General features: G+C 33.2%; 3 protein-coding genes across 3 annotated transcripts; all 3 read left to right on the top strand.

The window, feature by feature from the left end:
• Positions 1–2,586: 2,586 nt before the first annotated feature.
• On the top strand, positions 2,587–9,993 carry LOC136784362 (uncharacterized). Its single transcript, XM_066744967.1, has 24 exons — positions 2,587–2,730; positions 2,801–2,920; positions 3,005–3,122; positions 3,188–3,336; positions 4,796–5,113; positions 5,215–5,373; positions 5,448–5,565; positions 5,686–5,950; positions 6,033–6,155; positions 6,246–6,336; positions 6,407–6,543; positions 6,629–6,761; positions 6,820–6,869; positions 7,149–7,262; positions 7,451–7,496; positions 7,776–7,919; positions 8,003–8,131; positions 8,199–8,319; positions 8,770–9,031; positions 9,110–9,232; positions 9,293–9,383; positions 9,479–9,615; positions 9,717–9,849; positions 9,931–9,993. Exons 1-24 carry the CDS (start codon positions 2,587–2,589, stop codon positions 9,991–9,993), a joined length of 3,288 nt encoding a protein of 1,095 aa, XP_066601064.1.
• LOC136786084 (odorant receptor coreceptor-like) lies at positions 3,333–4,493 on the top strand. Its single transcript, XM_066747584.1, has 6 exons — positions 3,333–3,449; positions 3,600–3,716; positions 3,805–3,895; positions 3,965–4,077; positions 4,153–4,285; positions 4,362–4,493. Exons 1-6 carry the CDS (start codon positions 3,340–3,342, stop codon positions 4,410–4,412), a joined length of 615 nt encoding a protein of 204 aa, XP_066603681.1. The 5' UTR covers positions 3,333–3,339; the 3' UTR covers positions 4,413–4,493.
• A 2,587-nt stretch (positions 9,994–12,580) lies between the features above and the next one.
• On the top strand, positions 12,581–13,809 carry LOC136786080 (uncharacterized). The gene is made up of 3 exons (XM_066747579.1): positions 12,581–12,879; positions 13,246–13,453; positions 13,531–13,809. The coding sequence occupies exons 1-3, from the start codon at positions 12,581–12,583 to the stop codon at positions 13,807–13,809; spliced, it is 786 nt and encodes a 261-aa protein (XP_066603676.1).
• The last annotated feature ends 285 nt before the right edge of the window (positions 13,810–14,094 follow it).

The raw sequence follows: 14,094 nt of genomic DNA, 5'->3' as shown, positions 1-14,094 counted from the left end.
ATAAAAAATACTATGATTACAAAAATCTCTCAGATTACTATATATTTATTATTTTACCCACCAAGAAACTACAGCTAGGTAATGAAATATAATTATAACTTATTGAACAAGAAATTATTATACGTTTTTTAAACACTTAAGAGCAAATTATTGTGAATAATTAAACCTTCCTTCTTGTTTTTTTTTACCCAATGGAGGTTAAGTGTTTGTAAATTCATTTTCAATAATATTTAAAAGATACAAATATTATTTATGTAGGCAAGTATACAAATCATCTTATTAATTTGACTTTCGATCAAGGTAATGTGTGTGTATTTTCGTGTTTATAAACGCGTATACGCTACACACGCGTAAAAATCCAACAGACGCTGTCACTAAATTTTACATACATACCTCTTATTAATATATCTGTATTCAAAATTATAGTTATCTGTTTAAGCTTTTAAAATAGCATTTTTTTAAAGAACAAAGTAAAACAGTACATTTAAAAGTAGAAATACAATACTTAGTAAGAAAAGAAAACCCTAAATGTTTATTCTGATAGAAATTCAACCCATTGTTAAATTTTTGTCTACAATATTTTTAATCTCCACCCATATGATCATTAATCCAGGATTTCCATACGTGTTTTTTTTTCAAATAAATATTTTCTTACAGAGAGGAAAATTTCCGTATTATTCATAAATTTTTTCAACCATAAACTTCAGAGTAATAAATAAACTATAATTAGTATTATTTTCGTCTAAAGTTTCAAAACGTTCTAATCATTTCTTGGATTGCTCTTTAATATTTAAATTTCATTTTGCAGCTAAAGACATACATCGGTACATTCGAGCTGGTCGATATTTATTCCCATCTTTGTTAGGACGAAATGATCGATCCAACATAAAACAAGGAAGAATTTAACGAAATACACATGAAAGCAATGTAATTTAATTAAGTTTCCACTTATTGTTTTTTTTACGATTTTTAAATTCTTTTTCATAATTTACATTATTTTAATGGACAAGAATTAACTTATTATTATATACTGTGTGCTACATAGCATTATTTAAATAATATTTCTTAGGAGATACTAGAAATTTATGGAACTTTACGTTAAATAGTATACGAGAGAATTTTTTTATGCCCCTTATACTATATTACATATTCAATGAAAAGTTAGCTGACAGAATTTCGATCAAATATAAAATGGCATTGATAAAGCATAAATTTTTAAAAATAAATTTAAGGTTTTGTATTGTAATCTTCGTTTTAACTGTATTATTTGTTTTTATTGTATTTAATAATACAAATGTTTAATTAGTACTACTTACAGAAATGATTTGTTTACAAGAGTATAACTTTTATTCCACAGTTTAATGATTATTTATTATTTTATTTAAGAACACACATGACTTCCGTTCATTACATTTAATAATTATAACGAACAACGAAGAAAATGAGGAAAGCAAATTTTTGGTACTATCTTGACAATTTATCTGAGGTAACAAAGCACAAATTCATATAACTTATAGTGTATTTTTCAGTATGTCCAAAGAAATAAACTAATAAATTTAGATGGGAAAAACCGCAAATTATAGATTACCCCTTTTTACTCATGAGGTGACTCTCATTTACCACTTATCAAGGAGTACATAGTTATCTCGAGTGCAAAGAGTTAATAATATAATTCTAACTACTTTTTATAAAAAAAACTGTAGTTATACAAAATATTGATACATATATTTACATTACCACTACGCCACGCATATTTGGTAGCTCCATAGTTCTTTAAATAGTGTTTGGTAAAAACCACATGAGGTGTTAATTCATTTAACTAAGATAAATACAATATTTTATATACATGTACTGTATCAAATAATATTTAAAAATTTAGATACAAATTTATGTAGTTTAATATATCTCTTTACATTCTTCCAAAACAATTAACAAATAAATAGTTATACATATTTACAAAAGCTGCCTTCGATATTTATGTATAATAAAATCCAACAGTGCCTCTTGACAGGAAATAAAAAACTCTGGATGCTCTTCATAAATTTTATAATGTTAAAAAATCTCTCTAGCACTAATTCGATCTTACTAAATGTAAATATGTCAAATATACTCATTAGTTTAATTCGGAACAAAAAATATATTTTACTTTTCAATATTATAAACCAATATTGATACCCCTAAAGCTATAAAAGTTTTCGATGCTATCACCTTAAACGATTATATCCGTTTACAATGTACACGGTAGACTAAAATAGTGAATCTCATTTCTATTTCGTCTCTTACCTTCGTTTATTCTGTCAATCAATTATAAGTCCCTTAGAGAAGAGAAAGGCAGTACTTCGCAACATATGGTAATATATGTACAATGTAGGGAGATCTTATTCGTTCCTTGATATAATTACAAATGTTTTTTCTTTCTCTTTAAACGTTAGTCAATAATTCATGATTTGCTGGGAAGCAGGTTTCTGCGTAAGAATTTTCCTAAGAGAACTCTATACATAAGAGGTAATATTTAATGAAGTAAACGCGTACAGTACGAATCGAAAAAGAAAACGATAGCTTTAGTTTCTATTCAAAATTCGAATAATGAACTTCGCTGACGATAAATATTATAAACTGAACAGAATTCTCATGACGACAGTGGGACAATGGCCATATCAAAATAAAGCTCACAGTAGAATATTACAAGTTTTTTGCATCTTTATTTTGTGGTCCGATCTATTACACGCAGTAAGTTCTCATATTAAATAAAACAAATAGGAAATTCAAAGGACTTGTAATATTGCTTAAAATATTTCAGATTATGGCATTTACCCTCGATACCAAATCAAAATTTGAGATGTTACAGATGCTACCAGAGGTTATAATTATATTAAACAGCTCGTGTTGCGTTCCAATCTTGTTCGGAAAGTCCAAGTATGTATGTAAACTTTTAAAGAGTTATTACAGTAAATTTATTACAAGTTATAATTAAGATTTATGTGACATAAAAAACTGTACATAGTTTCTGGAACTAATGGAACGACTAAAAAAAGATTGGGAATCGTCTCACGTTGACGAGGAGAGAAAAATTAAGCATAAGCACGCTAAATTGGGCATGAACATTACATTTTATTTTACCTGTAAAGAGAAAAAATGTTGATACTGTTTTTATCAAGATATAAAAATAATTATTTTCTAATTTCAGTATATATTTGTGTCGTCATACCAATCTATTTAATAATCAACACAAAATCGATTATTCTTGATATAATTGTACCAATGAATCAGTCTCTTGAAAAAAAAAATTTATTTCCAGCGAAGTTTTTGTTTGACGTCAGCAATCATTATTATCTAGTTATGGCTTACATCATTGTATCGATACTGGTTACTTTTATGCTCCTAGTGTCTAATGCGACAATTTTTATCGTCTTTCTACAACATGTCTGCGGCATGTATGCTGTAATCGGGTAAAAAAATTAATTTAAACATTTAACCAATTCATTAATAATGAACTTAAGCAGAATAACAGTCAATACTATTCAGTGATATTATTAAATGTTATTCCTTCAGCGTAACGTTACGCTTATAAATATAGTATAAAATAAAATTTTCTTCAGGTACCGCCTGGAGCACGCTTTTTGCAATAAGAAAAAATGTAAAAATTGCATTCCTACAACTTATACAGCTTATGATACAGTAGTTCTTTGCATACGCCGTCATCTAAATACAATTCGGTCAGTATTCGTTAGTGATAAGGACGAAGGACCATATTGTATAGTGAAAAACAGTAGATATAGTATTAATCCGTCTTTTTGGGAAAAGGTTCCTTAGTGCCATCGCTCACATTTTTCAATTGGTTTGTCTTCTCGTGGCAATGGGTAGCATACTGTTAGCTGCTACAGTAATCTTAAGTGTTAGTTCATTATAATTCAATATAAAATTATAAAGTAACATTATAATGAAGAAGTGTGTTTTTTCTTAGCCGAAAAATTTTCGAGCAACTAGCTTTGTTCTGGCGACTTTAAGTGTCCTCTTTTTCCCATCCCTCGCAGGTCAAAGGCTGATCAATGCAAATATGATGATAATAGAAAAGGCGTAAATCACATATATTATTTTGATAAAGTCATTTAACCAGAAAATATAATTCTACAAAGACAAAAAAATTTACAGATACAACAGTAAATGGTACAATCAACCTGCGTGGATCCAAAAGTTACTGATTATCATTTTTTTAAGATGTCAGCAGCAGAAACCCTTAGGGCTCTATTACTTCTATACATTAACATTGAAAGACTTTGGTGTGGTAAGAAATAGCTCTCAAGATTTTATCACGCTCAATCTTCTCGAATAATTATAATAACATTTTTTCTTTATTATAGATAGTCAAGATGATTATTTCGTACTACATGATGATAAGAGACTTGTATTAATATAAGACACACGTGGAAATGAAAAAGTGTTAAATATTAATAATTTAACTCTTCATGCAAAGCTTGTTCACATTACGAAAACAATTACTTAGTCTATAAATTTTTCACAATATTCACCAGTTCATCAAGTTGCCATGTTACCACGCGTTAACTGATCGAAATACAACCTTCTTTCTGAACAATTCATGACAAACTGATGCTTTGAACAGATGGCAAGGTCTAAATTGCAGACCACAATTATAAACATCAAAAAAGAATATTTAATTGCAATTTATACTTCAAAGGAAATGTTATTGGCCAGCATATCGCTTTAGATTAAGTTTTTCCTTTAAAGAATAGAATGATACAGTACGACCTTGGGAACTATTAAGAAATTCATTTAGCGAATACGATTCATCAAAGGGACGGAGAACAATGCTATAGCGGTTTCATATGCACTTCGTGAACTATTAACTTATCAACAATTCCAAAAGGAATTACTTATCATGACAATGGTGAGAAAAATGGAAGAAGCAATTCAGTTAAGCCAGGTGAAAGTCATGTCTCAGACAAATGACGATAGTCTCTTTGATGAGCGTTATTATAAAATGTGCAAAAAATTAACGTGGTTCATAGGCTTATGGCCCTACCAACCACTGTTGACAAAAATTCCCTATTACATTACTTCGTTTTTTTTTGTACTTAGTCTAACCACTGTACAGGTATATTAAATAATTCAAACCATTCTCACTTAATTTAGCAATGTTACAGTACTAAATCTACATACAAAAGTATGTACGCGTGTACTTAAACGTACGTACGTACTACTTCAGAATGGCAAGAAACAAAATTTCATTTTAAGCTTTGGGCAGTTCATCATTACCGAGTGGATATTAATAGTGCGGCCGAGATCTTACCTACATTGTTTGCATCATTTATCGTTGTAACAAAAATTTGCGGTTTTACCTTTAATCAACGGAAAGTTCGTGATACTATATAGCGTAATCTCGGTGTAATTAGACTGAATTAGCTTATAATATAACTCGCTAATTGCAGGTGAAAATATTGTTGGAGAGAATAAAGAAAAATTGGAAGAACTTTAGCTCTGAGAAGGAAATTGAAGTCATCGAACAATATGCTGGATTTGGAGAGAAATTGACGATGATCTATGTTGGTAAACTAAAAACTATTTTTTCTTCTTTTTAATATAATTTTGTAGGTACTGCAAAGATTTCCTTAGGTATTATCGTTAAATAATTCGATCATTCGTAAAGTTTCTTGTTTTACTTTTTAGTTTATGTATGGATATCGGTTTCTCTCTACCTACTGCCTCCATATGTAATCCTATTATGTCAGAATTTTGTTTCTCCCAACGTTTCCTTGCCAGAACCAAAACTTCCGGCATATGTTTACTACGGAAGGGAAGTAGAGGAAATTTTTATTTTTGCATTAATTCATATTACTGTGTCTGGCATGCTTTTTGCACTCGCCTTTGCTGCCCTTGATACATTTTTCATCATTTTGATACAGCATGCCTGCTCCATGTTTGCCGTATTAGGGTAAATTATTTAATGTTTAAACGATTAAAAAAAACTCATTTATGCTCTGTTGTTCCAAGTAATTATAGAAAATATTATTTAGAATTTTATTAGAGCAAATAGCTACGAAAGAAACACTTGATTACGACTTACACCCTAAAAAAGAAAAGGATTTAAATTATTTCGCAGTAATGCGTTGCATTATTATACACCGAGATATATTGCAGTAAGTTTTTTGTCTTTCTTCATGCTCTGATTACTAATGGCAGTTACCTTGATTATCTTATATAAGAAATAAATATATAATGTTTTATAGATTCGTAAACATTTTGGAGTCAGTATTCACAGTCTCCCTCTTTTTCGAAATAGGATTACATATTATGATGATAAGTATTACAGGATTGCAAGTTAAGATAATTTTCCTACAGTCATCTCTTTAAGGTTGACAGATATTTTCATTCAATTGTTTCTTTTAAGGCATTGATGCATTCTACCATTACATCAGGTGCTGTACAGTTTATGTCACTTGCATTTGCAGAATTGCTTCATCTTTTGTGGATTTGCTGGCAAGCACAAGCAATACTCAATTCTAGTGCTCAAGTGAATAAAAGCATGTAAGTGAGTTCATTTTTGTTTAGTAAGTAAAATTGCACAAAAATACGGGCAGAACATTAAGAAAAATATTTAAACACATTTTAGATGCAAAGGAAATTGGTATAAAATGTCAGAGAGATCAAAAAAACTTTTAAAAATTATGCTAATCAGAGGCTCGATTCCTTGTAGATTGACAGCTGGAAAAGTTTTCACAGTGTCTTTGAAAGGATTTACTGTGGTAAGTATTAATGTTTTCCTCTTAAACTGAGATTCAATGATATTTTATTTTATTAAAGGTATTGAGGAAAACCATATCCTATTTTACCGTATTGAAATCACTTCAATAGTCGAGATGCTTTGAGTAATTGAAAATTTTATATTTCATTATTGTAAATTAAACTAACTTACACTTGTGAAATATTTCACTTCATATATAAATAAATGCTGCATATCTCTCTGTGAGAATCTGCTTTTCCCCTTTTACAATCTACATATAATGTTAAATGCCTTTCCATAGTTCCTTTCATGAAAATTTTCATGTTTATAATTGCCCACTTAAATTACATACCTTTTATATAAAAAGATATTTTTGTACGTTAAACTTATTAACACAATTCTTTTAAAGCAAAGTATTTTACGTTAAAAAGAAGGTTACCTCTGTTGGTGCTCGAAGATTTGCTTCTAAAAATATTCTTATGTTATTTGTTAATGTTAAACAAGCAATATGTAAAAATGTACAGTACCTCTCTCTCTCTCTCTCTCTCTCTCTCTCTCTCTCTCTCTCTCTCTCTCTCGTAGCGACCAAGTAGATAGTCCCCGTTCATCTGGTACAAGAATAGTTTAGAACCCTTTCTTCTTGAAGCATGCGCGAATATCGAATGTTTCCGTGATAGAATCTAATGGAAGTTGAGGAGCTTTAATGATAAGGTTGGCAAAAGTGCCATCAGAGAAAGCAAAATGCAGGGAACTTCTGGTAAATAATTCCGCGTTCCACAATGGATGGAATTAGTTCAATTACGAAATTGGCCCATTCCAGATACAAAAATAAATGACGATCGGTCTTGTAATGATCTTGATGACGAACAATTAAGGTCCGTCTATGATCAGCCATGCAAATGTTTTCCAATTATAATTCGATGAACCCCGGAAGTGGTAGTGGAAATTTATGATCGGTCTATTGAACGCTGCACGCTCGTCTTAGTTTTCATACAAGTTTTGAAAGAGGTGAGCCAAGATGAAGCAAAAAGTTCAGATGGAGAATTATCAGCAAAAAATTTTACGAATTAATAAGAAATTTATGTGGATCATTGGAGTTTGGCCCCATATGAATTTGTGGGAAAAATTTCTAGCCCTAAGCTTTATGACGCCGATTTGGTTTATACAAGTAGTAATGCAGGTATAACGTGTGACCAATTAAGAAAAGGACTTCAATCATATGATTCGATCGAAAGGTATCAATATAGGTTTGTAAATGTTCAGGGGGGAGGGATGTATTCAGCTTGGACTGTGGGTTCGGATATAGATGCAGTCTTAGAAATGTTTGCTCCTTTTATGATTAGCTGGATGTGTTTAGTGAAATTAAGCAATTTTATGATCAACGCGAATAAGGTAAGTTTCCTTCTTTGCGTTAAAAAAAGCAATACGAGTTTCTTTTAAACATTCTCGTAATATTTAGATGAAGGAGCTTCTTCTAATAATGGAAGAAGACTGGAGGATTCATGTCAAGTGCAAGGAAGAAATTGAAATTCTCAGCCGATATTACAGAGTAGGAAGGAAACTCACCATTGGCTATGCAGGTAAAATCAAAATATTTTTAAGTTCAAAATCTAGTTAAATATTCTCCAAAAATCTGTAGCGTTTCACATACAGTAAATAAATCTTTACGAAGCTAGGTAAATGAAGTTCTATTATCAAGATAAAGGATCCGTTTAAAAATTGTATTTACCTACGACAGGTAATTGCAGCAAAAATACTCCTATTTTAACTTTTTACTCTCAATGCTATCATTGTACTGATTAGAATCATCATTATACTGCTACATTTGACAATTTTAATTACTAAAAGAAGTTTAAACTTTATTCAAAAGTTTTATCAGTGCAAATATCGATCCCCCACAATAGAATGATAATGTAAATATATCAGGTTGAAGACGCAAAGTTTTGATGTAGCAAAAAAGCCAATTCTAATATCACATTATATTTTTTTAATGACTGTAAGAATATTGATGAAAAACATTAATTTTATAGTTTGTGTATATGGATCGATGGTACCATTTATGGCTGTGCCAGCAGTAGGGGCGGTTTCGGATTTATTAGACTTGAACAATGGGACACAGTTAAAACTTTTAATATTTCGAGTCGAATATTTTGTTGATATTGAAAACTATTATTATCCAGTTTTGATACATTCTTATTTTGGCACTCTCGGTTTTATCACCATAGTCGTTGCCATTGACTCAATGTACGTTGTTTATGCTCAACACATCTGTGGTGTCATTGCTATTTTAGGGTAAAAACAATATTTTATTAAAACAATACACCGAAAAACACATTACATGAAGATACTTGGTCTCCGTGAAAATTTCAGGTACAGGCTCGAGGGATACGTGGAGGATGAAAATTTGAATATAAATTTCTATCCAAATAAAATCGATGATAAAAGTTTAAGTAACATAAAAAATTGTGTCATTATGCATAAAAGGATAATAGCGTAAGTTTATTTAATAAAACTTTTAAAATATTTATTTGATTAATCTATAAATTTTCAAAGTTATGTGACTTTGCTGGATGACGCCAATGCAGTTTCGTTTCTCTTACAATTGGGGTTAAATATGATCTGCATAAGTTTCACAGCATTTCAGGTTAGTAAATGTCTTGGTGACAAAAAAACCGATCGAATAATATAAATTTTAAGTATTTTTTACGGGATGAGTTATTTAATTAATAAGATTTACAGGCAGCTATGAAATTAGAAAACCTTGACGAATCTTTAAGATTTGCCTCATTCACGGTCGCACAATTGTTTCATTTGTTCTGTGAATGCTGGCCAGCCCAACAGATTTCAGACCACAGTATGAGAATTTTAGATTACACGTAAGTATACGTATAAGCATTATCTAAATTTATTTCATGTGGCTAAAGTCTAATGGCCAGTTAAATCTTTGTAAAGCTGGTTTTAAGTTGGTTAATTTTAGTACTAGTGGGAAATGGTATTTAACGTCTGTAAATTCACGACGAACCTTGCAAATAATCATGATGAGATGTCTCACCCCACTAAAACTAACAGCTGGTAAATTCTTTGTTATGAATTTACAAAATTTCACTGCGGTAAGTGTGAACCAACGAATTCTTTGACTAGTATAACTTAGGCCGAACATTAATTTTGTTCTATCTATATATTTCTTCAAGGTCGTTCGTATGTCGTTTTCCTATTTCACAGTACTATGCTCCGTGAATATTGAAGCCATCTAAAGGGCAACAATTAAAAAACAGCTAATAAATTTAAGATATTAAACCGAGTAAAGAGGCATAATAAACTAATGTAACCATACTATCTACGGTATGAAATTTATATTGGAATAAAGTGACATTTATGAGAGTTTGACTAATCTTAATAACATCGTGGGCGCTTTGTATTAATAAAAATAGATACCGGGAAAGTCATCTCTCGAATCCTGTCACGTGCCCATTTAGAACCATATGGTCCTCGGCAGTAATTTGTTTTCCAGGATCCCCGGCAGATTGCCGAACCTGGAAAAGGGAACCTATCTATCACACACTCGTCAGGTTCTCCCCCTCCACCCTCTACCATATCGAAGAATTAACCACGGATTCCCCAAAAATCGCCATAATGAATTTCCCATTCAAAGCTCGTAATACAAATCAGAACAGTCGCACAAATTAATTAAAATATTTTTTGTATACGTTTTATAAAATAGGCAAGTTGTCGGTTGAGAAGGAAAAAGATTGCAAAAAAGAAGCGAGTATAATTTAAAGAGGTACGCGAGAAGGTAAGTAGAAAGCAATTTACTTGTAAATTAGTTCTAGTGTTTATTTATTAACGGGCAGCATTTCTTTCCGTCTGGATACTCCGCGCCCTTTTTTATAAGCATCTTTATCCTGAAATCTCCCACGCTTCGGCGAGCAGCACCTTTAGTCTCCCCCTCCCATTCTCAACCGAGTCCTTTCTCGTTATGCGTTCACTTGCATATACACAGGTATATATACACGAGACACGGTCAGTTTCGTTGGAAGGGTGAAGAAGGTAGATAGTAGATGGATATCACTAATTGTCCGAAGGGAAATGCCTTGTATTAGCACGCGACCGTTGTATCCTGCCGCGCGTGTGCCTCCTCTTTCCTATCTTTCTTTTCTCTTTTTATCTCCCTATCCCTTCGTTCTCTTTATTATTTCACCAATCATCTTTCACAATTATTTTATTGGTTCCACTCTTCAATCTACAATTTTCGTTTCATTTTTTCTACCTCAGTCCTACAGTAATTAGTTTAGATTTGCTTTAAAAATTCTGTATCTTCTTTTGTATTTCATTTATCTCGCGTGGTGTACTTTACCTTCACTGCCATCCTTGGACTAACGTGCACACACACCGAGTTCGTTTTCGGATTATCTGTAGATCTGTCATTTTTTAAAAGGATCGCCGCCTGATTGATCTTATAGATATATATTACCCTCTCTCCCCGTTATTCCCCTCTGCTGGTCATTCATCGCTTCCTCGTATAATGTACAGTACGACGCGCCACAATCGTGAAGAGAGCTTTGGCCACCGGTTGATTTTTAAGGATCATTCAATTTCTGCGTCCATACTCCACCGATACAGATCCCTATCGTTGACCGGTGACAACAATTTTCCTTAAAACCCTCAAATATCCTGGAAATTACAGCTCTCTTTCACCAGTATAATTACGCCTTTTCCTAATAATCCACTTTACGAAAAAAGAACTCTTTCCAAAACGACAGACTTTAAAACAAAGAATTGAACATTTTCTTGCAAACGGAAGCATCGTGCATTATTCTTTTTATTATTATTATTGTATTTAAAGGCTGATGCATTGAAGTAGCGCATCTGTCGTACCGCAAACCGGCAAAAGTCGGAAGTCCGTCGAAACGGAAGGGGTGGTTCATATTAAGAAAGAATTGTCTCCTCTCTCTGAGAAAGAGCTTTAGGAATGGACGCGATGTTTCATTGGACCTATAATGCTTTTACAGCGGGGAAGAAGGAGTCGAGTGCGATTTACTAAAGCATAGCAGGAAGGATTTGATCCGGTAACAAATAAAAGTTAGGTCAACTCGAACGAGCGCTTTATCATCGTCACTTCCTTCGGTTATTTCCTGCTTGAATCAGCTGGTGATCCACGAGTCCCGATATTTTTTGCCCGGGCCCTTTAAAGTCTGTCGAGGAGGCACTCGTGACTCGAGCCTCGACTCTCGACTTGTGTACAGGTACGCGAGAACTGGCCAGCAGAAGTGGTATATATTGGTGGTGATGGTGATGGGTCAGTTAGGGTGCAGGAGGAGTTGAGCGAAGAGGGTAGGCTGAGAGGAGGAGAGGAGGTATAGCAGAATGGGCTACCAGGTGCACGTATCAACCATAGGGATGAGCTAGAAGCGAGGTGGGACCATATGTTGATGTGGCAAAGGACGCGAGGCACGCGCCACACTCAAACTCGAGCCTCTACACCGCGAGGACGCCTTCCATCAAACTTCCCTGCTCTCTCGTATCATACATTTTTATCACAGACGTAACTCTACATTTGCTCTCATAAACTCAATTATGAACGTTGGAAAATTTAAGCATACGTTGCTCGGTCGCGTTGGATGCTGAAAGTTGAATTAAGTGTGTTTATAAAGATGAAAAGAAGAAAAGGACGTTGAGATAGAACAGAATTTTCCAGTGTTATCCACTCGTGGTGTTCGAAGAGGATTATTGCGAACGGTGTGATTTTGGATAAATTTTGGAGAATAGATCGATAATATTGATGTGGAGCCTGGAAGAGGACCAATTTCTAGGATTTTGGGATTAAAGAGACATCGGGATAGGATGGCTCTATTATCGAATCACCACAGCAGTTACCAGAATCCTTCATCGGAGATTTTAACGACGGCATACACAACACCAACAAGATCCTTCGATCCACTGTACCCGTCCCCGTACAATTCGCCTAATTATGACCCGGTCAGGTTGAACTACCAGGATAACTATCCTCGAGAAGGCGAGGTCACTCCGAGGAGGGATATCGAGATGTTGGATTACAAGGACACCGCACCAGATTATTCACGCACGATCGATGGCTATGAGAGAAATTCTTATGGTGTACTAACACCTGTAACGCCCCAGAGGTAAATAAACGTACCCCAATACCTTTTCATCATTTACAAATATGTATTGAATATTTATACCTGTAAAACTCTATAACCAAATAATTGCAGTTTTATGAAAATTATTGTACAAATAAAATAATATTAAAAAATAAAGAATTTTTCACAAGGTTTTTAGTATTTGCTTTAAATTATTCTTTAGGCATATCTCGCTGGATTCTTTAGGTACGGTATAAATACATATATTTCTTCAGATTTATGATCTATGTGAAAAGCTTGATCGTTCAATGTGGCTTTATGTAGCGTTGAAATGTGCAAATGCTTGCCTCTTTCAAGTGGAAGATTTTGGTGAATTTTTCTGACATTTTCTCTTGATATCTGTTGAAGGTATAATCACCATCAGACGATGGACCACACGACTTCGCCGCATTCGACCTTGTACGAAGAGAATTCAGTGGAGTACATGCCAGCTTCTTACTGTTACGAAACACCACCGCAGGAGGTCACATATCATCCCATGGAAAATGGAAGAGGCCTTCAGGATTCGACGATGGAGTGCCGAAGAAGTTCCTGGGAGCAAGTTTCATCGATCGAAGTACAATTTGAGAATTTTAATCGCTTCTCTTTTGCTTTGATTAGTATTTTTGTAAAGAGTTTAATTTTCTTTTTCAGGTAGTTCATTCGTCTCCTACCAATAGTCCTCGGAGGGGTCGAAGAAGATCACGTGACGTTCCTCCTTCACCGAGTGTTCTAAAACGTCGAAGGCTAGCGGCGAACGCTCGTGAGAGGCGAAGAATGAACGGACTAAACGACGCTTTTGACAAGCTACGCGAAGTTGTACCAAGTCTTGGTGCTGATCATAAACTCAGCAAATTCGAAACTCTCCAAATGGCACAAACCTACATCGCCGCTTTATGCGATCTACTCGAGAGACATGATGGAAAAAGGTAAATTCTATCCAATGTCGAATTAAGACAATTCCCGTGCTAAATCTTGAATATCTTTAAAAAAAAGTATTATTTATTGCGCTTTGAAATTTTTAACTTATTCCCTATCTAACTTAGCAAGAAAGTTGGACAATTAAATTACAGACTTTTTAATGTTGTTACAAAAAATAGTACCAATTTATAGAAAAAAAATCATATAAATTATTGATCGTTTAGTTTAAAAGTGATAATCTTTCAATGAATAAAAAAATGTAAAAAAAATTTGTTGTAGCACGGGAGGTATACCTTT

This window comes from Prorops nasuta, unplaced genomic scaffold (genome assembly GCF_024137725.1).
Source record: "Prorops nasuta isolate Cenicafe-Biocafe unplaced genomic scaffold, Cenicafe_Pnas_1.2 PNAS00003, whole genome shotgun sequence".
In the NCBI taxonomy this organism is placed as follows: domain Eukaryota; kingdom Metazoa; phylum Arthropoda; class Insecta; order Hymenoptera; family Bethylidae; genus Prorops; species Prorops nasuta.
This window is presented reverse-complemented; position numbering and strand designations above follow the sequence as displayed.

What these genes read in the sequence shown, in the direction of transcription:
- LOC136786080 (XM_066747579.1), top strand. Translation starts at nt 12,581, where the DNA reads ATGGCTCTATTATCGAATCACCACAGCAGTTACCAGAATCCTTCATCG. An exon ending in ACACCTGTAACGCCCCAGAG is followed by an intron (nt 12,880 to 13,245) that starts GTAAATAAACGT and finishes TATCTGTTGAAG; the next exon opens with GTATAATCACCATCAGACGA. An exon ending in AGCAAGTTTCATCGATCGAA is followed by an intron (nt 13,454 to 13,530) that starts GTACAATTTGAG and finishes TTTCTTTTTCAG; the next exon opens with GTAGTTCATTCGTCTCCTAC.
- LOC136784362 (XM_066744967.1), top strand. Translation starts at nt 2,587, where the DNA reads ATGAACTTCGCTGACGATAAATATTATAAACTGAACAGAATTCTCATG. An exon ending in TCAGCAATCATTATTATCTA is followed by an intron (nt 3,337 to 4,795) that starts GTTATGGCTTAC and finishes AAATTCATTTAG; the next exon opens with CGAATACGATTCATCAAAGG. An exon ending in TAAGTATTACAGGATTGCAA is followed by an intron (nt 6,337 to 6,406) that starts GTTAAGATAATT and finishes GTTTCTTTTAAG; the next exon opens with GCATTGATGCATTCTACCAT.
- LOC136786084 (XM_066747584.1), top strand. Translation starts at nt 3,340, where the DNA reads ATGGCTTACATCATTGTATCGATACTGGTTACTTTTATGCTCCTAGTG. An exon ending in CGTCATCTAAATACAATTCG is followed by an intron (nt 3,717 to 3,804) that starts GTCAGTATTCGT and finishes TTTTGGGAAAAG; the next exon opens with GTTCCTTAGTGCCATCGCTC. An exon ending in CTGCTACAGTAATCTTAAGT is followed by an intron (nt 3,896 to 3,964) that starts GTTAGTTCATTA and finishes GTTTTTTCTTAG; the next exon opens with CCGAAAAATTTTCGAGCAAC.